We start from the raw sequence: 23,402 nt of genomic DNA, 5'->3' as shown, positions 1-23,402 counted from the left end.
TACAAACACATCAACACATAAATATACATAGATGACCTGGAAGAGGGGACAGAGTGTAGTGTAACAAAATTTGCAGATGACACAAAGATTAGTGGGAAAGTGGGTTGTGTAGAGAACACAGAAAGGCTGCAAAGAGATTTAGATAGGTTAAGCGAATGGGCGAAGGTTTGGCAGATGGAATACAATGTCGGAAAGTGTGAGGTCATCCACCTTGGGAAAAAAAACAGTAAAAGGGAATATTATTTGAATGGGGAGAAATTACAACATGTTGCGGTGCAGAGGGACCTGGGGGTCCTTGTGCATGAATCCCAAAAAGTTAGTTTGCAGGTGCAGCAGGTAATCAGGAAGGCGAATGGAATGTTGGCCTTCATTGCGAGAGGGATGGAGTACAAAAGCAGGGAGGTCCTTCTGCAACTGTACAGGGTATTGGTGAGGCCGCACTTGGAGTACTGTGTGCAGTTTTGGTCACCTTACTTAAGGAAGGATATACTAGCTTTGGAGGGGTACAGAGACGATTCACTAGGCTGATTCCGGAGATGCGAGGGTTACCTTGTGATGATAGATTGAGTAGACTGGGTCTTTACTCGTTGGAGTTCAGAAGGATGAGGGGTGATCTTATAGAAACATTTAAAATAATGAAAGGGATAGACAAGATAGAGGCAGAGAGGTTGTTTCCACTGGTCGGGAAGACTAGAACTAGGGGCACAGCCTCAAAATACGGGGGAGCCAATTTAAAACCGAGTTGAGAAGGAATTTCTTCTCCCAGAGGGTTGTGAATCTGTGGAATTCTCTGCCCAAGGAAGCAGTTGAGGCTAGCTCATTGAATGTATTCAAGTCACAGATAGATAGATTTTTAACCAATAAGGGAATTAAGGGTTACGGGGAGCAGGTGGGTAAGTGGAGCTGAGTCCACAGCCAGATCACCCATGATCTTGTTGAATGGCGGAGCAGGCTCGAGGGGCTAGATGGCCTACTCCTGTTCCTAATTCTTATGTTCTTATGTTATGTTCTTATCAAGGGACTGATACTAAAATTAAAAGAGTGATGATGCTCGACTCCTCGCCCCACCCCCAGGTAAATTCTGAAAGTTGTAAAAATGTTTTGCACACAACATACCGATTGTCATTATTTGAAGTAATAAAAATAATCACATACGTGTCCGCTCCTGAGTACGGGTGTAATTTTCGTACTTCCCACTTCTGGTGGTTACAGTCACATTGTACAGCCTTCCAGGGGTAAGGGAACTGAAGGAAAACTCGGAGCTGGTCTTAGAGACGGCGTGAGACTGGACAACGTTCCCAGCGTGGGACAGAGTCACGAGATAACTATCCACATCCCCAGACGCTGGTAGCCAGGAAACCAGAAGATAATCATTGCGGCCGTGGTTATTCACCATCACACTGGACACACTTGAAGGGACTGAACAATGGCACAACACCAAGAAAAATATTTTAAAAAATAGCAAATCATACAAATAGCAACAGCATGTAAGTTATTACAGTGCTCACTCATTCCTTTTGTATAATGTATTGACAGCATTCTTGTATTATTTTTCTTGTTCTTTTTTCCTGGGGATTCAGAATTTGTACATGTTTTCGAATAAAAAATAACGTAGTAAATTTTAGCCAAATTCATTTCCATGTTATCTCCGCCAGCCTCACAACCCGCCCGAGATATCTGCGCTCCTCTAATTCTGGTCTCTTGAGCATCCCTGATTTTAATTGCTCAACCATTGATGGCCGTGCCTTCAGCTGCCAAGACCTGAAAGGGTGGTGGAAGCAGATTCAATAATAACTTCCAAAAGGGAATTGGATAAATACTTGAAGTGGGGAAATTTACAGAGCTATTGAGAAAGAGCAGGGGAATGGGACTAATTGGATAGCTTTACCAAAGAGCCTGCACAGGCACAACGGGCTGAATGGCCTCTTTCTGCGTTATATCAATTTATGATTCTATGAACAGACTTACATCTGTTGCTGTTTGCCCTCTGCTGGTGAATGTCGGTAGAAACATTGCAATAATCCTTGTTCAAACATAGCCTTGTGAAAAAACACAATGCAATAAAAAAATAATTTTATGGCCCCTCACTCCTGACAGGAAGCCTCGCCTGCCAGAAGGACATCACCCACAACTGTCCACTTATTAAATAAATGGATAGTGCATGATCAAATTTCCGATATGTCCTCCCAGCAACAACAACTTATATCACGCCTTTAATATAGTGAAATGCTCCAAGGCGCTTCACAGGAGTATTATGAGATGAAAAAATTTGACACCGAGCTGCAAATTAGCGCAGATGACCAAAAGCTTGGTCAAAGAAATATGTTTTAAGGAGCGTCTTGAAGGAGGAAAAAGAGGTAGAGAGGTGGAGAGGTTTAGGCAGGGAGTTCCAGAGCTGGGGGCCTAGGCAACAGAAGGCACGGCCACCAATGGTTGAGCGATTATAATTAGGGATGCTCAAGAGGGCAGAATTAGAGGAGCGCAGAAATCTCGGGGGGCTGGGGGGGTTGTAGGGCTGGAGGAGATTACAGAGATTGGGAGGGGCGAGGCCATGGAGGGATTTGAAAATAAAGATGAGAATATTGAAATCGAGACATTGCTTAACTGGAAGCCAATGTAGGTCAGCGAGCACAGGGGTGATGGGTGAACGGGACTTGGTGCGAGTTAGGACACGGGCAGCCGAGTTTTGGATCACCTCTAGTTTACATACGGTAGAATGTGGTAGGCCAGCCAGGAGTGTGCTGGAATAGTCAAGTCTAGAGGTAACAAAGGCATGGATGAGGGCTTCAGCAGTGGATGAGCTGAGGCAAGGGCAGAGAGGGGCGATGTTATGGAGGTGGAAACAGGCGGCCTTAGTTATGCTGTGGATATGTGGTCGAAAGCTCATTTCAGGGTCAAATATGACGCATAAGGTTACGAATAGTCTGATTCAGCCTCAGATAGAAATTGCCGAGAGGGATGGAGTCAGTGGCTAGGGAACGGAGATTGTGGTGTGGACCAAAAACAATGGCTTCGGTCCTCCCGATATTCAATTGGAGAAAATTTCTGTTCATCCAGAACTGGATGTCGGACAAGCAGTCTGACAATTTGGAGACCATAGAGAGATCGAGAGAAGTGGTCGTGAGGTAGAGCTGGGTGTCATCAGCGTACATGTGGAAAATTATGCTGTGTTTTTGGATGTTATCGCCAAGGGGCAACATGTAGATGAGAAATAGGTGGGGTCCAAGGATAGATCCTTGGGGGATACCAGAGGTAACGATGCGGGGGCAGGAGGAGAAACTGTTGGAGGTGATTCGCTGGCTGCAATTAGATAAGAATGGAATGAGGCAAGTGCAGTCCCATCCAGCTGGACGATGGTGGAGAGGCAGTGGAGAAGGATGGAGGGGTCAACTGTGTCAAAGGCTGCAGACAAGTCAAGAAGGACAAGTCAAGAAGCAGGTCTGGCTTCCCTTTGACAGCACGGACCCGCAGAATTACCCCAGTATTTATTTAATCCTTGCTTAAGGAATTCATTTTGATGGTGCTGGAATCATTTAATATTGCAAACCTACCACCAATTATAATCTTAAAAACAGGTTTGATTTCGAGTGGCGTTATATATCTCCTACTCTCAGAGGACTGAAAGTTTCACTGCAGGCATATCCTGCCCTGTTAAGGTTACACCTGTTGTCACAAGTAACCTTGCTACAGTGACAGACATGATAGGTTACCTTGACCATTACTTCAGCTGATTTAGAAGGAAAAGCTGCAATTATAATAATTTATTTATGCACTTTTACAGGAAAAAAAATGTTTTTTAAATGTAGCCTTTAATTAAAAATAAACGCAAGCGCTAAACAAGTATTTTTAACAACATATTGGGGAAGATTTCTACGGCACACAAGGTGTAGCAATGTCATATTTGTGTTCTAAGTGTGGTGCACCTAACGTGTGGAGGAATTCTATCCTCAACCATTTCTTAAAGCAGAATTCTTCCTTTCCCCCAATTGTCTCCCTTCTGAGTGGATGATGTGTGGGTGAGTATTTCAACATGGGCATTTCAGAGCTGAGGCATCACCAATGGACCATGTGGAAACTACCCAGCAGGGGAAGGAACAATTAGGGGCAGGGACCAAGACTGATTGTTCCCCTTCCTATCCAAGACCAACAGTAGCATCTCTACCATCACTCTGGCTCAAATCTGCACAGACTGAGGATCAAATGGTACAATTTAAAGGGAGCTGCAGGAACAGAGAGACCTGGAGGTGTATGTACACAAATCTTTGAAGGAGTCAGGTCAAGTTGAGAAGGCTGTCAAGAAAGCATATAGGATCCTTGACTTTATTAATAGAGATAGAGTAAAAAAGTAAGGAATTTATGTAAAACCTTTATAAAACACTGGTTAGGCCTCCGCTGGAGTATTGTGTCCAATTCTGGGCACCACACTTTAGGAAGGATATCAAGGCCTTGGAGAGGGTGAAGAAGACATTTACTAGAATGGTACCAGGGATGAGGGACTTTAGTTATGTGGAGAGGCTGGAGAAGCTGGGGTTGTTCTCCTTAGAGCAGAGAAGGTTAGGAAATTTGATAGTGGTGTTCAAAATCATGAATGGTTTTGATAGGGTAAATATGGAGAAACTGGTTCTAGTGGCGGGAGGGTTAGTTACCAGAGGAGACCGATTTAAAGGTGATTGGCAAAAGAACCAGAGGTACCATGAAGAAACATTTCTTTTACACGGTGAATTGTTGTGATCTGGAATGCAGTGCCTGAAAGGGTGCTGGAAGCAGGTTCAATGATAGAATTCAAAAGGTGGAATTGATAAATATTTGAAGGGAAAAAAATGACAGGGGACTGCAGGGGAGTGAGATTAATTGGATAGCTCTACCAAAGAGCCATCACAGGCATGATGGGCTAAATGGCCTCCTTCTGTGTTATATCATTCTATGATTCTGTAAAACCTGGAAACTTCCTGGCCCATGTGACTCAGCTCCACACTGGGTAGTGAATTTAACAATGAAGCCACAGGGGCAGCAAGCAGCTATCTTCACTCCTGGGCTATGGTCCTTTTCTTACCTGTTCTTTCTTCAGCTAGTGATTGCCTTGAGGGGATCCCTCCACTAACAGTAGTAACAACCATTGAGTATGAGCCTCCAGGTTTCAGGGAATGAAACAGATACTGATTGGTTTCACTTGAAACACTTTCATTCTTTATTACAATGTTTTCGTGAATGAGGTGGATTTGGTAACTATCAATGTCCCCAATGGCTCTGGTCCAGCTGGTGTGTAAGCTGTTGGTCGTCTCTTGGTTTGTCATGTGGAGGTTAGACACCTGGGCTGGCACTGGAACAGTCAAACAAAACAATGTTACTAAATAAACTGAAAGCAGCATTGCTCTCGCTTATTTTTTTATGACTTTGTAGGTCTTAAAAGCTTTCCTGAGGTAATCATAACATTGAAATGGGTTACAAAGAAAACACAGATATTTTAAAAAAGAGCAGCCTGCCCTAATCACAGGGATTTTATAGGAAATAAAACCTAGTGTTTAGACCACATCGGTGCAAACATCGTACTTACGATTATTTTATTGGCTGCCTGCTGATGTATCCAGATCTTGTCAGTTCATAACTTGCAAAAACAGTTTTGTAGGTTATGAAAATATGCATAAAGGTGTGACGATAAGATAAAGAAAGTTTTGCATTTACATAGTGCCTGTCATAACTTCAGGACGTCCCACAGTGCCTTATGGTCAATGAAGCACTTTTGATTTGTAGTCACTGTTCTAATGTAGGAAATGCGGCAGCCAATTTGCACACAGCAAGGTCCCACAAGCAGCAACGTGATAATGACCAGATAATCTGTTTTAGTGATGTTGCATGAGGGATAAATATTGGCCAGGACACCAGGAAAAATTCCCCTGTTCTTCTTCAAAATATAACAATAAAATATAACAAGCAGGTGAAATTCTTCAGCTGTCAATGATATTTTGTATCACAGTTACATTTTCAGAACAAGCACTATTCATATCAATGTCAAGGGACAATGATACAGCACTAATTCCACTTTACCTGTCCTTCCCTCTACTGAAGCAGATTTGCTTAAATCGCCACTGATGGTGGTTACAGTGACTGTGTACCTCCGCCCAGGCACCAGTGCAGAAAAAGTGCACTCTTTGGCATCTTTTGCGAGACTTTTATTCATCACTGTTCTTTCCTTGTCCTTTAACGATATAAGGTACTTATCCAGTTCAGCCATAGGGGTGGCCCACAAAACACTGAGTGTGGATTCATCTGTGTGTTTTATTCGCAGATGAAGGACTGCCTGAGGCGCTGGTCAGTAAAGGTGAGAAGAAAAGTTAAATTACTGAGGATCACACTTGCACTGCAATTTAAAATAAACTGGACCTCTGTGCTATTTGAAGCAGCCGAGGGTTATACAATAGAGAAATTAAAAACACCCTGTTTTGGGACTATTTTCATTTAAAATTCTATTTCCAACATTTTCAGACTGACAATGTGCCATGTTGATTGAATGAAATTGGAGTGCTTTCATTGACAACATGAAACCTGAGTAGATTCTCCGAGTCTTTGCCGTTGCTGTGAAGTTATCTATCGGGCCCAAGCTTTTTGCATTCCTTCCTTGTGTGGGGCTGTGATGTGAATGAACTTTTCTGTGATGGCTCCAGTTATCCCACATGAATTTAGTTTCAATCCAGTTCCCAGTGGGCACCCGTGTATAGCACCGATCTATCTATAATTTATCGCAGACGTCTTAAATTATAGTAAATCGCAGCACAGCTAGTTTAGGAAACATCAGACTTGTACAACAGGGAGGGAGTGCTTTTCTGAAGTTGGCATGAAGCCATATTTTGGTGAATAACATGAAGCAAGCCTTGCCCGACATCTAATCTACTGCTCCCAATCTAAGATTGCTGGATACTGACACTGTGTGCAAAAATTAACAAAATGTTCCATTTCTAGCATTCATTTCTCTCAGAAAAAATATCCCTCAAAAAAACTTGAGAGCCTTTGTCTTGTTTTGTCCTGTTTCTGGATTTTATGACCATTTTTCTCACAATTGGGAAAAAGCCACTTTTAATACTGAATTTTTCAAAGCAATGGTGTATTGTCATGCGTTCTAAAAAAAAGGCACCAAGATCAAAGGTGGAGAAAATGCTAATTGGAAATTGCTTTTCCCAGAGACTAAACTATAGACTATTTGTTAGTTTTGTCTGGGTCTTCAGGAAAGCACCTCTCACCATTGTGCTGGAAAAGCCTTTTGATCCCTCTTGGCCCGAGAGAGGGACAGGAATTTTGACACCGAGTAATAGCCTGCTGGGGCAGTGGGAGTGCAGGGGCAGTGGGAGTGCTGGGGCAGTGGGAGTGCAGGGGCAGTGGGAGTGCAGGGGCAGTGGGGGTTCAGGGGCAGTGGGAGTGCAGGGGCAGTGGGAGTGCAGGGGCAGTGGGGGTTCAGGGGCAGTGGGAGTGCAGGGGCAGTGGGGGTTCAGGGGCAGTGGGGGTTCAGGGGCAGTGGGGGTTCAGGGGCAGTAGGAGTGCTGGGGCAGTGGGGGTTCAGGGACAGTGGGAGTGCTGGGGCAGTGGGAGTGCAGGGGCAGTGGGAGTGCTGGGGAAGTGGGGGTTCAGGGACAGTGGGGGTTCAGGGGCAGTGGGGGTTCAGGGGCAGTAGGAGTGCAGGGGCAGTGGGAGTGCAGGGGCAGTGGGAATGCAGGGGCAGTGGGAGTGCTGGGGCAGTGGGAGTGCAGGGGCAGTGGGAGTGCAGGGGCAGTGGGAGTGCAGGGGCAGTGGGAGTGCAGGGGCAGTGGGATGCTGGGGCAGTGGGAGTGCTGGGGCAGTGGGAGTGCAGGGGCAGTGGGAGTGCAGGGGCAGTGGGAGTGCAGGGACAGTGGGAGTGCAGGGGCAGTGGGAGTGCAGGGGCAGTGGGAGTGCAGGGGCAGTGGGGGTTCAGGGGCAGTGGGGGTTCAGGGGCAGTGGGAGTGCAGGGGCAGTGGGAGTGCTGGGGCAGTGGGGGTGCTGGGGCAGTGCGAGTGCAGGGGCAGTGGGAGTGCAGGGGCAGTGGGAGTGCTGGGGCAGTGGGAGTGCAGGGGCAGTGGGAGTGCAGGGGCAGTGGGAGTGCTGGGGCAGTGGGAGTGCTGGGGCAGTGGGAGTGCTGGGGCAGTGGGAGTGCAGGGGCAGTGGGAGTGCAGGGGCAGTGGGAATGCAGGGAAAATGGTTCTGCCCTGGGCTGTAGGTCAGGATGCTTTAAGATGATCCACTGAAATTAACACTGAGGTTAACATTGCATATTTCTTAATTTATGTTATTTACCCAAATATAAGTTGTACCAATTAAACTATTGCTCAGTGTGCTTCAACTTATTGAGGAATAAAGTGGTTTGATGGTTTGAATTACACTTTCCCCCCCTCTCATCATCATCATCATAGGCAGTCCCTCGAAATCGAGGAAGACTTGCTTCCACCTCAAAAGTGAGTTCTTAGGTGAATGAACAGTGCAATACAGAAATTACAGTCTCTGTTACAGGTGGGACAGACAGTGGTTGAAGGAAAGGGTGGTTGGGACTGGTTTTCTGCACGCTCCTTCCGCTGCCTGCGCTTGGTTTCTGTTATCTCAGTCTGCTGTCAGAGTGATTAAAGAGATGTACATGCAAAAGGCACATATATCTGTTCAGGTCACAAGAGAAGACTTGGTTATCCCCAGGTTATGCTATTGTACCAGTAGATATAGGGCAGTGTGAGTCAACTCCCATAAAGTTAAGATGCTCAGACCACTTAAAACAACAACAACTTGTATTTCTATAGTGCCTTTAGTGCAGTGAAACATCCCAAGGTGCTTCACAGGAGTGTTATGAGATTTAAAAAATTGACACCAAGCCGCATAAGGAGAAATTAGCATAGGTGACCTAAAGCTTGGTCAAAGAGGTATGTTTTAAGGAGTGTCTTGAAGGAGGAAAGAGAGTTAGAGAGGCGGAGCGGTTTAGGCAGCGAATTATACCACTGAACCCAAGAAGGTATCTTATGACTGACCCAAATTCTCAACCAGTTTCAAACCACAACACTGTGTCTCTGGCATCACACTGTGAGATACTAATACACAAACACTTAACTCATTCATCTGAAACACCTTTCTCCACTATTTTACTTTAAATAGGTTGATAGTTCTATAAAAATAGAGGGGAGAGAAATTTAAGATGAAGGTTTTACATGTTGGTACACTGGAATAATTTTATGGTGGATTAGTTTTATCAGATAACCACAACAACAACAACTTGTATTTACATAGCACCTTTAACATAGTAGAACCAAGGCACTTCACAGGAGTGTTAGAAGACAAAAATGTGACACCGAGCCACATAAGGAGAAATTAGGGTTGATGACCAAAAGCTTAGTCAAAGTGGTAGGTTTTAAGGAGCGTCTTAAAGGAGGAAAGAGAGGTAGAGAGGTGGAGAGATTTAGGGGAGGTATTCCATAGCTTATGGCCTCGGCAACTGAAGGCACGGCCACCAATGGTTGAGCGATTATAATCAGGGATGCTCAAGAGGACAGAATTAGAGATAAGTACAATGTTACATAATTAAATATTATACATCAATCCACAACCGTTGTATTGAGAAAGCACCAAAAGGGATGCTATTTCATTAGAACATAAAATGGGAGATTTTAACTATCCCCAAATATACAGTCAAGAAGAGGCAAGGAAAGAAGAAAAATGAACGGAGATTTTACAGTGTGTTCAGGGCTCTTTTCTTACCCAGTACATAAGAATCCCAACAAGAGAGGAATTATATGGATCTAGTAATGGGAAATGAACCAGAGCAGATAAGAGAAGTAAGTGTAGGGGAACACTTAGGCAACAGTGATCATAGCATAATAATGTTTAAAAATAATGATTTAGAAAGACATAGGTAAGACAAAGACCAAAGTAATAGATTGGAAAATATGTAATTTTAAGTGGATGAGAATGGAAGTAGGGAATGTAAACTGGAAAAAAGTTTGACAGGAAAAGAGACAGAGCAGTGGGAAAAATTTAAATGGTGATTAATAGAGTTCAGAAGAAATATATTCCACTAAATAACAAAAACAAACTAGCCAATAATGAAACACCATAGATGAATAAAGAGATGAGGATAAAATTGAAACTAAAGGAAAAGGCATACAACAAGGTTAGGAAAGAAGTCAAAAAACAATTAGGAGCTCAAAAAGGAACTAGAAAATTAAATTATCAAGGAATCTAAAAAGAAATTGTAAAGTATTCTACAGACACATAAATAACAAAAGAAAAATCAGGATAGGGATAGGGCCACTAAAGGATGCACAAGAAAAACTCACAGGTAATGACACTGAAATGGCATAAATATTGAATGGTTACTTTGCCTCAGTATTTACCAGGGAAACTAACTTAGTGGGCATGACATTAGAAGAAGAGAACAAAAAAAAGATATAAAGACATTTAAGATAGAAAGAGGGAAGATAATTGGTAAACTAATCAAACATGGACAGGATAAACCTTTGGTGCGGATGGATTGCATCTGCACATATTAAAAGAAGTTAGGGAAGAGATAACAGAAGCACTATTACATATTAATAACAATTCATCAGCAAGGGAATAGTCCTAGATAACTGGTGGGCAGCTAATGTTATTCCTATATTTAAAAAGGGGGATAGAACAAGTCCAGGGATCTATAAACCAGTTAGCTTCATGTCGGTAGAAGGAAAGCTAATAGAATCTTTACTCAAAGATGGAGTAGAAAAACATCTAGAAACTGAAAATATAATAAAGATTAGTCAGCATGGATTTCAAAAGGGAAGATCATGATTGACTAATTTTATTGAATTCTTTGAAGAAGTAATAGAAAGAGTAGATAAGGGTAATGTAGTAGATGTAATATATTAGGATTTTCAAAAAGGCCTCCAACAGGGTACCACATAGTAGACTCGTGACTAAGGTCAGAACATGTGGTACAAGTGGCAGAATGGATAGCAAGCTGGCTACAAAACAGAGAGTCGGAGTTAAAGGTAGCTACTCAGACTGGCAAACAGTGGGAAGTGGTGTTCACAGGGATTGGTGCTGTTGTTCACAATTTACATTAATCATTTGGACTCGGGAGATCAGAAGTACAATTTCAAAACTTGCGGGCGACACCAAATTGTGGGGTGTAGTTAATACAAAGGAAGAATGCAACAAAATACAGGAAGACATTAATAAACTTGTAGAATCGGGGTTTAATTAGCTAATGAATTTCGATATAAATAAGCGTGAGGTGGTGCATTTTGATAGGAAGAATAAGGAGGCCACACACTGCTTGGATAATAAGAGTCTGAATGGGGCAGATGAGCTAAATGATATAGAGGTACAGATACATAAATCACTGAAAGTAGTGTCACAGGTTAATAAGGCCATAAAAACAGCAAACCAAACTCTGGGGTTCATTTCTAGAGGGATAGAATTGAAAAGCTGAAAAGTTATGTTGAACTTGTATCGAACCTTGGTTAGATCACTTGGAATACTATGCAGAGTCCTGGTCTCCATATTATAAAAAGGATATAAACACATTGGAGATGGTGTAAAAAGGATTCACAAGGATGACACCAGAACTGAGAGGATATACTTATCAAGAAAGGCAGAACATGCTGGGAACATAAAGGAGAAAACTGAGGAATGATATGATAAAGGTAGTGAAAGGGTTTGATAGGGTACATATAGAGAACATTTTTCCGCTTGTGGGGACTCTAAAACTAGATGTCATAAATATAAGATAGTCATGAATAAATCCAATAGGGAATTCAGGAGAAATTTCTTTACCCAAAGAGTGGTAAGAATATGAAACGTGCTACCATAAGGAGTAAGTGATGCAAATAGCATAGATACATTTAAGGGGAAGCTAGATAAGCACATGAGGAAGAAGAGAAAAATATGCTGATAGGATGAGATAAAGTAGGTGGAAGGAGCTTTGTGTGGAGCATAAAAGCTGACATAGACTAGTTAGACTAAATGACCTATTTCTGTGCTGTACACTCAATGTAAACAAAGAATGTGGGTAAACCTTTCTGAACAATTTGTTTGTCATGTATTTCCTACCTGTTCTCCCACTGCAGTACGCCTTGTTTTGTAATCTTCCACTCTTTACAATGACTGCAGCCTCATATAGTCGTCCTGGGATGAGTCCTATATCCTTGATCTCATATTCTCTGACGTGCTTCTCCACTGAGACACTCAGCACAACAGAGGAGTGGTTCAGGAGCTGAATGTGGTAACTATCCCAATCTCCAGTAGGGGGCAGCCAGCTCACTCTCAGAGAGTTTGTTGAACCATTGCTTGTCATTACCAAGTTTGAGACGTGATTGGGAACTGGAATAAACAGTAAACAAGGTTTAATTTCATTTAACTACGCAATTAGACAAATGCATCATCAACAAAAATACAAGTATGAAGAAGTTGCTTTTATATGGTGCCTTATAATTTCCTCCACATGTCCCAAAGCATTGAAGTGCAGTCACAATTGTTACGCAGGTAAATATGGCAGCCAGCCACTTTATGCACAATAAGATCCGATAATTGGCTTGTGAATGACTAGAATCTGTATTTTGTTGATGTGGCCTGAGAGAAGAATGTGACTAGGAAACCATGAGACCTACCTACTCTTCTTTGAATAGGCTCTGCAGCACTCTCTCACTACTGCCCTGAAATGCCAGCAGGAAATTCTGAGCTCAAGTCCCTTGGTGAGAGTGGCGCTCACAATCATCCAACTCAGAAGCAAGTACAACCGAACCAAGCTGACTTTTAAATATGGGTTTCACTTTTACCAATTAAATTGTCCTTTCCCACAAATAAAAAAATAGCAAATACTGAAACAAAAAAGAAATGTTTTAAATACACAGCAGGTCTGTCAACATGTGTAAAGGGAACAAAAGGCCAATGTTTCCGATATAAACCCTTCAGATTAACATTACAGGTGTAGAAGTTACAATCAAAATATCAATGTATCTTTCCTGTATATGAAGGTTGTGTGTCTCATACTTTTTCACACTTCAGCTAATTTTAAATTAGCTAGAAAGTCAAAAGCCCAGATGGATGAGCTGTCTTCCTTATTCGCTTAACTTAATGGAAGAATACATCATTCTCAAACCATATCAGAAATGTATGGTTTTATGATACAGTGAGTATATAAAGTGTCAGCCATGACTCAATGGTAGCACCCTTGGCTCTGACTCAGAAGGTTGTGGGTTCAAGGCCCACTGAGACTTCAGCACATACTCCAAGCTGATATTTCAGTGCAATACCAAGGGAGTACTGCCATGTCAGAGGCGATGCCTTTTAGATGAGACGTTAAACCGAGGCCCTGTCTGCCTTCTCAGGTGAACGTAAACGATCCCATGGCACTTTTCAAAGAGCAGGATGGATCTCCTGGTGTCCTGGTTAATATTTATTTCTAAAACAGATTATCTGGTCATTTATCTCATTGCTGTTTGTGGGACCTTGCTGTGCACAAATTGGATGCCACATTTCCCTACATTACAACAATGACTACACTTCAAGAGTACTTAATTGGCTGTAAAGTGCTTTGGGACATCCCAAGGTCATGAAATGTGCTATACAAATGCAAGTTATTTTTCTTTTTTCCCATGTTATTGCACAATAAACATAATCATTAAATAGGGAATAATGGATCCTTAGAAATGATTACAAGGTAGTAGTCTAAATTGGTTTGTGAAGTGTGCCACCTGAAATCTCCTTCTGTTTTAAATGTTGTACATCTCCAGCATTTTGTTTTTTTCAGATATTATCCCCAATCTAATTAAGGATTTTGACTGACATGTTAAAAACATTTCTCATTTTCAATTGCTCCGGAGATTTGATTGCAGCCAGAAAATATTTTAGTCTATTGATTTTAAAGTTTTATCGGCTGTTTATATTGAATATTCAGTCTAATTTTGTATTGGCATCTAGTATGCTCCAGTGAATTAATATTTGCTGAGTTTCGCACTCAGGAATTATTAATCACTGTGACACTGCTATTTCAAGTTTTTGTAAGAAATAACTTTTCAGCTCATTATTGATTAAAATTAATGGTCAGTGCATACATTTCACAATAAATGATCCAGAGTAAAATGACATTTAGGTACTTAAATCCAGCCTTCAATTCTACTGTAAGTCTGAAGGATTCTTGCTGCAGTGGTTGATGTCTCATTAGACTGTCTTGAAATACATCACATTCTTTTTAATTAATTAAGCAACTAATACTTCTCAATATGTTGGGCTATTGCCAAGTCATATCTGTCAAGATTATTTACATGACTTTCAATGGTGATCCCATCGCCAAATCCCCAATCCTTAAAAACATCCTGGGAGTCACCATTAACCAGTAACTTAACTGGACCAACTACATAAATGCTGTGGCTACTAGAGCAGGTCAGAGGCTGGGTATTCCGCAGCAAATGACTCGCCTCCTGACTCCCCAAAGCCTCTCCACAACCTACAGGGCACAAGTCAGGAGTGTGGTGGGATACTCTCTCTTTGCCTGTATAGGTGTAGCTGGAACAACACTCAAGAAGCTCGACACCATCCAGGACAAAGCAATCTGATGGATCAGCATCCGTTTAACCATCCACATAATGTGGCTCTAGTGTGTCTTATCAACAGGATGGACTGCAACAAGTCATAATGGCTTCTTAGGCAGACCCTCCCAAACCCACGACCTCTACCATCTAGATGGATAAGAGCAGCATGTGCATGGGAACCCTGTTGTGTTCATACTCTATTTGTTTGTTGCAGCTCACTAGACAGGCATTAGGACCCTGCGGGAGCTATTCACAGTTGCTGTAATCATTCTGGTTCATGCTGGTTTGAGACACCATTTTGAGAGTTGCTAAAAAGCACACAGTTAAGTTACTTTACTCCTGATTTAGTTAGTCTGTTATTTACATACACAACAAGCACCATCCCAACTTGGATATGTATCACCGTTCCTTCATTGTTGCTATGTCAAAATCTTGGAACTCACGATCTAACAGCACTTTGGGAGTACCTTCATCATGAACTATAGTGGTTCAAGAAGGCGGCCCACCACCACCTTCTCAATGTTAATTAGGGACATGCAATAAATGATAGCCTATTCAGTGATGCCCATACCTCGAGAAAGAATAATAAAACAAAACTGAAAAGCAAATGTTTCCTTAACAGATAGTGAATGATCTTAGGAAGATTCCATCTCTCTGTTACAATGTCATTTTAGTCTGGAGCATCTCAATCCTGCGAGGATCTTACCAGTCCTGCCGTTGCTTGCAGTTGCTGCCTGCAGCTTTCCTCTGATGGTGTTGACAGTAATGTTATACAACCGGCCTGGAGTTAACCCTTGAAACACAGCCTCTGTTGTACTTGGCTGTAAACTCTTGGTTTCGCTCACTGATCCGAGATAAGACAGTGTAACAGCATATGAATCTACATCTCCCACAGCTCTCTTCCAGGAAAGCAGGAGACTATCCAGGCTGCCATTATTTGACACGATCACAGATGTAACCTCAGCTGGGTCTGAAAATACGAATCATAGCTGTTACCATAAATCAATTAAAGTGGGGATACATAATGGAAAAATACTCAGTGTACACCATGTGAGGAAGAGTTAATAATTAAAAATAACCTTTCTTCCTCATCAGTGGAAATATATGAATATTACAGTGTTTCCCAATGCATATTCTCTTAATGCATGTGGGGACAATTATAGAATATTACCATTTAAGTTTATTTACTTTTGTATTAACTTTTAATGACAACTATTACAAATGTGGAGGGTCTTTAATAAATCCGCACTATTTCATATGAACTGTATTTCATCCTTCCCCATATATGGTTAGCTACCAACCTGAAAATCCCCAGAAATAGTTTAATTATTAAATTAACGAGCTTTTTCTAACCCAGATAATGCATTTGTCACCAGCAGATGAGAGAGCTAGCCGAAATATTTGGCTTTGTTACTCAACTTTTAAAAATATCTTCGAATTTGTTATCGGAGAGGAAAAGCTACTGTTCCTGCTTGATTTGGCAAAGTAAAGGGCACGTGTAGCAGGAAATTAAATAAAGCAGGTTAAGGGCAGGGCAGCACAAGAAAGAAGCAGCTTCAATGTTATCAGACATAAGGGATCATGTTTATATCGTACCCGAATATAGTAACATAGATTTAATCATACAGCCTTTGAAATTGCCATGTGAATGTTAGCATAGGAATCCTCAGTACATGGTTTCGAAGGCAGCATTTATTTTAAATGGCAGTGAATTCAAAGGCAGGTGCAGTCAGCAGTATAACTCGAGGTCTGTCAACTGACCATCAGATGATACAGGTGACGGATTGAGACTGGTACCTGCGGCATAATGCAGCCCAGCTACAGCGGTGCGCAGTGACTTTAATTTAGGGTTTCACTTGAGATCAACACCTAGAAGTCACATTGCAGTGGCTCCGCACATTATAGGACATTGCTGCCAACTCGAAATGTTAAACTAATCAGACTGTTAGCAAAACCACCTTTAACAACAATTTCACAAAAGTTATTTGGTGCTAAAAATGTTTAGTGACTATAAGACAATGCACAGTGCTTCCGATTACGTTCTCTTTTTTTAAAAGTAAAGTTGTTTTAGGCTAAAAAAAAAGTTAGGACTCAATTTAGAATCAACAAATAACTCGAGTCGCGTCGCCGAGAGCATGCAGAAACCAAGCGCAGGCAGCGGAAGGAGCGTGCGGCAAATCAGACTCCCCACCACCCTTTCCTTCAACGACTATTTGTCCCACCAGTGACAGAGACTGTAATTCCCGCATTGGACTGTTCAGTTATCTAAGAACTCACTCTTAGAGTGGAAGCATGTCTTCCTTGATTTCGAGAGACTGCCTATGATGGTGTGGTTTAAAATAAGCAGCAACATTGAAAAATATAAATTAAAAGACTTATTCATCATAAAGTATCCCACTTTCTTTTAAAGTAGTCGGATGACATTTCCAACTGACTTCCTGTTTGAAGATGGATAGACATTGATCTCACAAGCCCTTGTACCCTGATTGTTAGTTATTGGCAGTAAGTTCCAGTCATGTGCTTACTCTGGTGGCGATGTTAAGTTTAATAGTTAGCAATCATTTCCTCAGTTACCTGTCTGGACGGATTTAGAGTTGGCATTTTCCAGTTCTCCCGCGACACTGATCACGGTTAGATTATAGAGCCTTCCGGCTGTTAATCCTGTGAAAGTGTGGCCATTCGTCAGGTTAGAGAAAGTGCTCTGTTGAATCACATTTCCTTCGTACATCAGTAGCAGTCTGAAGCTGTCCACCTTCCCTTGGCCGGGAATCCAGACTATGGTGAGACTATCCGGCTTCCTGGAAATCTGGACATCCTTCACCCTGGAGGGAGCTGCAGAGACCAAAGTTAAATACATTTGGTTATATTGGTCCATACTGTGTCATTCTTTAACAAAAATGCTGATTATAGTTAATTATATTTGGGAGCATAAAGAAAGACTTGCATTTATACAGCGCCTTTAACATCCCAAAGCACTTAACAGCCAATGAAGTACTTTTTTGATGTGTAATCACTGTTGTAATGTATGAAACGCGGCAGCCAATTTGCGCACAGCAAACTCCCACATAAACAATGGACAGATAATCTGTTTTTGTTAAGTTGATTGAGGGATAAATATTGACCAGGACACCAGGGATAACTCCCTTGCTCTTATTCAAAGTAGTGTCATGGGATCTTTTACAGAACAGATGGGGCCTCGGTTCAATGTATCACCTGAAAGACGGCACCTCTGACAGAGCAGCACTCCCTCAATACTGCACTGAGTGTTAGCCTAGATTTTTGTGCTCAAGTCTCTGGAGTGAGACTTGAACCCACAACCTTCTGACTCAGAGGGGAGTCACGGCTGACACCTTATGATGACCCTGCATAGTTATTTAGCTCTGTAAAGAACCCATGAGATAATAGATTGATGGAAGTAGGTATTGAGATTGCTATTTAATCAGAAGATTTGGGCCCATTAGGCAAATCACAAATGTTTTACAGGCCTCAACCAACCCATGAAGACGAAGAGAATGGTTCTAGCACATATAACTGCTGAGAACAATGTATTGATTGAAGGTTTGCACCCAGCTCCACTGAGGCAAGTCCAAACACTGGCTCGATTTTACTATTAGCAGAGAGTCGTGGCAGCTCCGTTAATATTAAACTGATTTGAAATATTTTAAAATTGATCATCTTGGAACTTTTTTTAACGGATGCAGTTATACTACGAGGAGTGAAGCTGAAACAGGGTGAGGCTACCCTCAGGAGCTGGTGCCGACCATTTCACCAAGTGCACTTTGAGTGACTTGGCAGCGGACGACACTGCACTGTTTGTGTGGATGGGTAGACCAAAACACCCAGTATTGGTGCTAATGGTGTAGGTCGGAAACCTGTAGAACCAGAAGAGGCCACGTTGCTCCAAGCCAGCCAAAGCTCAAAAATACCACACGGTTCTCATGTCCTATAACTGGCCCAAAGTTACACATATTTTCAATTTCTATCATCAAAATGTATTACAACAAAATGGAAACAAGACAGATAAGGACAGATAAAAACAGAGCTGAAATCACATCCAATGAAGTTTGCCAGCAGTGACTTTGATCATTTTACTTTCAGGTTTCACTGCCAGGATTTATGGGCAAATGCAGAATAAGTCGACTGAACTCTGGCAGATACTTTAGTCAAATATTCCACAGGTCAGGTGCTTGACATAGCTGGGAACGATAGTGATGTTTTTATAGTACAGCCATGAGTGGTAACCGATAGCTACCGCATCGGTTCCAGTCAGGCTATATCCCATTTATATCCCTGAACGCCCCCCCCCCCAAGTCCCTGTGCTCTTCACATAACCCAACTTCCCTCACATTCAAAGTATTATGTATTTAAACAAAATCAAGCACTTTACACTTAACATTGAATCCCATAATGTGTCAAAGCAAGTGTAGCAGCAAGGCTAAGTTGCAGTGTAACCACAAATTTACATTCAATGTAATGTCTATATTCATCTTTCTTTATTTTTAGAAAAGCTATCTGTTAATAGGATGCATCCAACAATTCACATATAATCATTGGGTAGTTATCTTTAACAGTTGTTGATTAGGGACAATGCTACTTGTTTATATGTGGTATATTAACATTTAGAACTAAACTGTTGAGCAAAAATTCAGTGGTAGGTGATGCTTCATCACCATTTTCCTATCAATACTTTTTTTTAAGAGATTATGCTAAAAACTAAGGCATATACCATTCTGTGCCCCCAGTATGGTGCTTCGCCAGCCATATTGGAAACATGATTGCGCCAACGTGCAATCCCACGGCTAATACTTCACACCAGGAGGGTAGTAGAGGAAAATGTTATCCTACTTAACATATTACTGTTTTGGCTAGGTAAAGACAATTTGTCCATCCAGCTTACCCTTCCAAACCATGTATTTGGTTCCTTGTGGGGCCGGTTTTTGTACAAGATATTAATGGACGAGAAGTGACGGTGGTGTGATGTACAGACAGATGATATTATTCAAAGTGGACACTTGCAATACGCCTGAAACTGATGTACAATCAACGATGAAGTCTCAATTATTTGCTGGCTTTAAGCCCAATATGACAGCCCTCACTTAACCTGTCAGAGAAATCCAAGGCATTTTGTTTGTCGGCTTGTAACTTACTTGTGGTTCCAACTGTCTGGGGTCCATCACGACTCCCGCTTCCAGCAAATGCCTTGATAGTGAAGCCGTACCTGCTGCCCGGTGTCAATGCGAGAAACGTGGCTTCTTTCCTGAGGGAGCTCCCGGGGACGTGGAGGGTCTGAGTGTCTCCATTGTCCTTCCCAAATAAACTGACCTCATAGAAATCGACATTCCCGGGTGCTGGAGTCCAAGAAACATGCAAACTGGTGGAGGTTGTCCTACTTTTGATCACTTCGAAGTTTTGGGGTGGTTTCGGGTCTAAAAAAAAACCAAGGTGAGATTAAAAGAGAGTCGTTGAAGAAATTAAACATTTATTGTTAAACCAATCCTTCAAATTATACTGCTCTAATTAATTGTCCAGTGCGATGTTTGCCTGTTTCTTTCCCCCTTTGTTTTAATAGGGGAGTTATCCTCGGTGTCCTGGCCAATATTTATCCCTTAATCAACATAACAAAAACAGATTATCTGGTCATTATCACATTGCTGTTTGTGGGAGCTTGCTGTGCGCAAATTGGCTGCAGTGTTTCCCACATTACAACAGTGACTACACTCCAAAAGTACTTCATTGGCTGTGAAGCACTTTAAGACGTCCGGTGGTCATGAAAGGCGCTATATAAATGTAAGTCTTTTTTTCAATTGTGAAATCACGTCTCTGTGTTGGATGTATATATCTAAGCATGAGCGACTTCACTGAAACATAATGATGCAAATATAAACAAGCAAGGTTTCTTGATGAGAGTGTAGGAACACAATCCCTTTTGTGTCTTGCGCTGTCCCAGCAATGCAGTCAATGCGGGAGGGTACAGCAGATTTAAGGTTGCGTGCTTCGAAGGCTCAGTTCGGAAGCACATTACTTATCTAATCTACTTGGCCACGAAAATAAAACACTTGGGCCCTTTTAACATCCGTTAGAACAAAGGAACAAATGTGCTTTAGGAACTGGCGGGGCTCAGCCACTCCTGCCTGGACTCAACTTGAAACCATTGTTGCATATTTAGATTATGGACTCTCTCCAGCAATATCACCGCCGTTCTACGCTGCCTTGCCGTTAACATCTGCATGCACTTGTACGGCCCAAATAAAGGTCTACTGTTGCGACGGGCTGCCAAAATACAATTCCAAAGGGGGGACTGGAGGATTTAAAATTCTCCTCTCCTCGAAAACAGCTTTTGCCCTTGAAAATCAACAAAGCCAAAACATCAGAATCGACGTTTATTAGAGAGCAACTAGGCAGCTGTGGATTCTTTTGACAACTTGATTGTCCAAGATATTACTTAGTCAGATAATAGGCATCTAGTGAAGTAACAATCTCAAGCAGCATGGATACTCTCTGTCCCTGGGGCGCACCTCAAACAAGTATCAAAAATCAGAGGCTTTCGATTTACTTTCGAGATTCCTGAAAAGTGTTCTCCACAGTCTCTGTAGAAAATTGGTTCGAATGTAGAAATTGTACCGCCGTGAATAAAAATGTTGTCATTCTTGGCACTTAACATTAAAAAAATCCAGCGTTTAAAATTTGGGGAAGTTTTATTCAGTCTCCTACAAAGGCAGTATGTTAACTATCGGTGAGGAATTGTTGCTAATGATCTTATTTGGTATTTCTAAAGGCGGATAGAACCGCGAGTTTCTATGGCAGATATAGCACGGTGTTCCCACACACTGACAGGCGGTGGGTGTGCTTAGCAGGGAGCACAACATGCAATTTGATGCCATCTAGTGGTGGGCTATTGGGACATATTCCCCAGTGCACAAGAGTTGCTGGACCGCCCGAGGGATTACTGTGTCTTTGCACAGGTGAAACAGATTATTAACCTCCGCGCTATTCGCTTCGGGTATACTTCCACTTTAAGCGTACGAAGATGTGGAATTGTTAATGTAAGGCGATAGCATATTCCAACAATGCCTTATTTAAATAGGGGGGAAATGTGTTAAAATGATTCTATATCCCGGCAGAATTCAGTAAGGTGCCCAATACAATAATATGCCTATTTGTAAAAAATAGGCCATCAAATACAAGCTTTCTCCCGCTCCTTTCTGTCAATCTGTCTACGTACAGGTATATCCGCCAGCTCCTTACCTGTTTGCACCGTTACATTTGCTGTTGAACCATCAGTGAGAGACACAATGAGGAGTTGGTGAATGGTGCCCGCCTCCAGGTCGCTCAATTGGCACTGGTAGGAATCCCCGATGGAAAGAGCTGGGTTGCAGGTCTCGACCCACCGCGACTGGTTCAGTGTGTGGGACACGCTGTAATTACAGAGACTCCCTGTGCTGCTCCACAGGACATGGACCCAATCTCCCGACTGTCTGATCTCGGTCACATTAGCTGTGCACCTCTCAGCCTCCACAATCCCATACTGGAATCAGAGAAAATCAATTAATGCAAGCATTGCTCCCTGGGGTGGGGAACACGGGGCAAAAGACCCATGTAGAGAGTTAAGCATACAGCTCCAAAACCAGATTTATTTTAAAACTTAAGACAATTAGAATAAAATGCTCCGCGTGTTGAGAAATAGACGGGTTACAAATTCAAGAACAATAAGGATAAAAGCGTCGGCCGTTTTGCTGAGAGCTGCAAAAAAAGAATCAATTTAAAGAGACCAGAACTTTCAGACGAGTCCACACAAGATCACATGAATGTTCAATGCCGTTTGGCAGGCAGCTTTTCGAGAGCTCACCTTGGCTAGACTGGACGCCATCCACAATAACATGAACCCCGTTTCACATCCCAGCATTGCGTTTACGCTGCTTATCTAGCGGTCCTCCCGGGCTAATAGAGAATAAGGTACTTAACAATACTGTACAAATCCCAAAATGAAAATTTCTGTACCCCTCCTAGCGAACCTCTTCAAGAATAGAACTTCTGTACAATCCAAACTCTCGACCCACAAGGGAGGGGGGGAATCCCAGAGCTTCTCCAAAGAATCCTTGGGGGTTTTCTCGATTGCAATTTTTTTGCTCCCAGATGCAGCTAATCGGACCATCCGCTGGAGTTATCCATATACTTGTAGCAGCGGGAGTAATCGGTGGAGTGGGGCTGAGGCTGGAGATTGGCGGTGAGTTTTCGCACAGAGATGGAGTGGAGTGCGCCTTGCAGTTCCCACGCTGCCATTGTGCCCCAGTGACTCGGCTCAACCGTTTCCATCGACTTCCTCAATCAAGAGTGAATTTCCTCGGCTCTTTCCAAAGTGTTAATCCAGACCTGGGACTTAAACGTGCAGCACAGAGTCTCTACGCCGTGCACCAAGAAATACAAATCCCCCCCACCCTAGGCATTATTTATTTTAGTTTAAAAGGTGCAGGGGAACAGGCTTTCTACTCCATGATTTCCCCTTCTTCCCGACCCCATTGTCCATCCCAGCCTCTTTCACTCAGTCTTACTCTCACTATTTTGGGATCGATTTGTTTTCTTTACTGCTTGTAGAGGTGCCCGCCTTCCTTCTCCCCTCCCCGCCTCTCTGTCAAGCTTCCTATCCTGCCCCCTTCACTCTCAGTCTCCACACCCACTTCTTCGTCTTTCCACTTTCTCCTTCCCCCCCCCCCCCCCCCAGTTAGCTTCAGTCTGTTTACCTGTTCCATCTGCCCACAATTCAATCTTGCTCATATCTGTGGACAGCTTTCTACCCGCTGTGCCTTCGCTACCCTCTCATTCAATTGCTTCTCTCTCTCTCTCTCTCAGCCACCC

The 23,402-nt window shown here is 42.5% G+C and overlaps 1 protein-coding gene across 3 annotated transcripts in view; it reads right to left on the bottom strand.

The window, feature by feature from the left end:
• The window catches only part of ptprb (protein tyrosine phosphatase receptor type b), a 124,732-nt gene that overhangs the window by 58,864 nt on the left and 42,466 nt on the right, over positions 1 to 23,402 (bottom strand). For 2 of the 3 annotated variants that reach the window (XM_070900207.1, XM_070900208.1), the window contains exons 4-11: positions 21,795 to 22,074; positions 19,697 to 19,975; positions 17,124 to 17,381; positions 15,256 to 15,519; positions 12,070 to 12,339; positions 6,046 to 6,306; positions 5,054 to 5,320; positions 1,156 to 1,419 (exon numbers count right to left, since the gene is read on the bottom strand). In XM_070900207.1, coding sequence (XP_070756308.1) covers positions 1,156 to 1,419; positions 5,054 to 5,320; positions 6,046 to 6,306; positions 12,070 to 12,339; positions 15,256 to 15,519; positions 17,124 to 17,381; positions 19,697 to 19,975; positions 21,795 to 22,074 — 2,143 coding nt within the window. Of the gene's footprint in view, positions 1 to 1,155; positions 1,420 to 5,053; positions 5,321 to 6,045; positions 6,307 to 12,069; positions 12,340 to 15,255; positions 15,520 to 17,123; positions 17,382 to 19,696; positions 19,976 to 21,794; positions 22,075 to 22,395; positions 22,621 to 23,402 lie in introns of those variants that run through there. The other variant, XM_070900209.1, reaches the window with a different exon arrangement.

This window comes from Pristiophorus japonicus, chromosome 15 (genome assembly GCF_044704955.1).
Source record: "Pristiophorus japonicus isolate sPriJap1 chromosome 15, sPriJap1.hap1, whole genome shotgun sequence".
Lineage (NCBI taxonomy): Eukaryota > Metazoa > Chordata > Chondrichthyes > Pristiophoridae > Pristiophorus > Pristiophorus japonicus.
The sequence above is the reverse complement of the archived record's forward strand: the minus strand, read 5'-3'. Positions and strand labels throughout refer to the sequence as shown.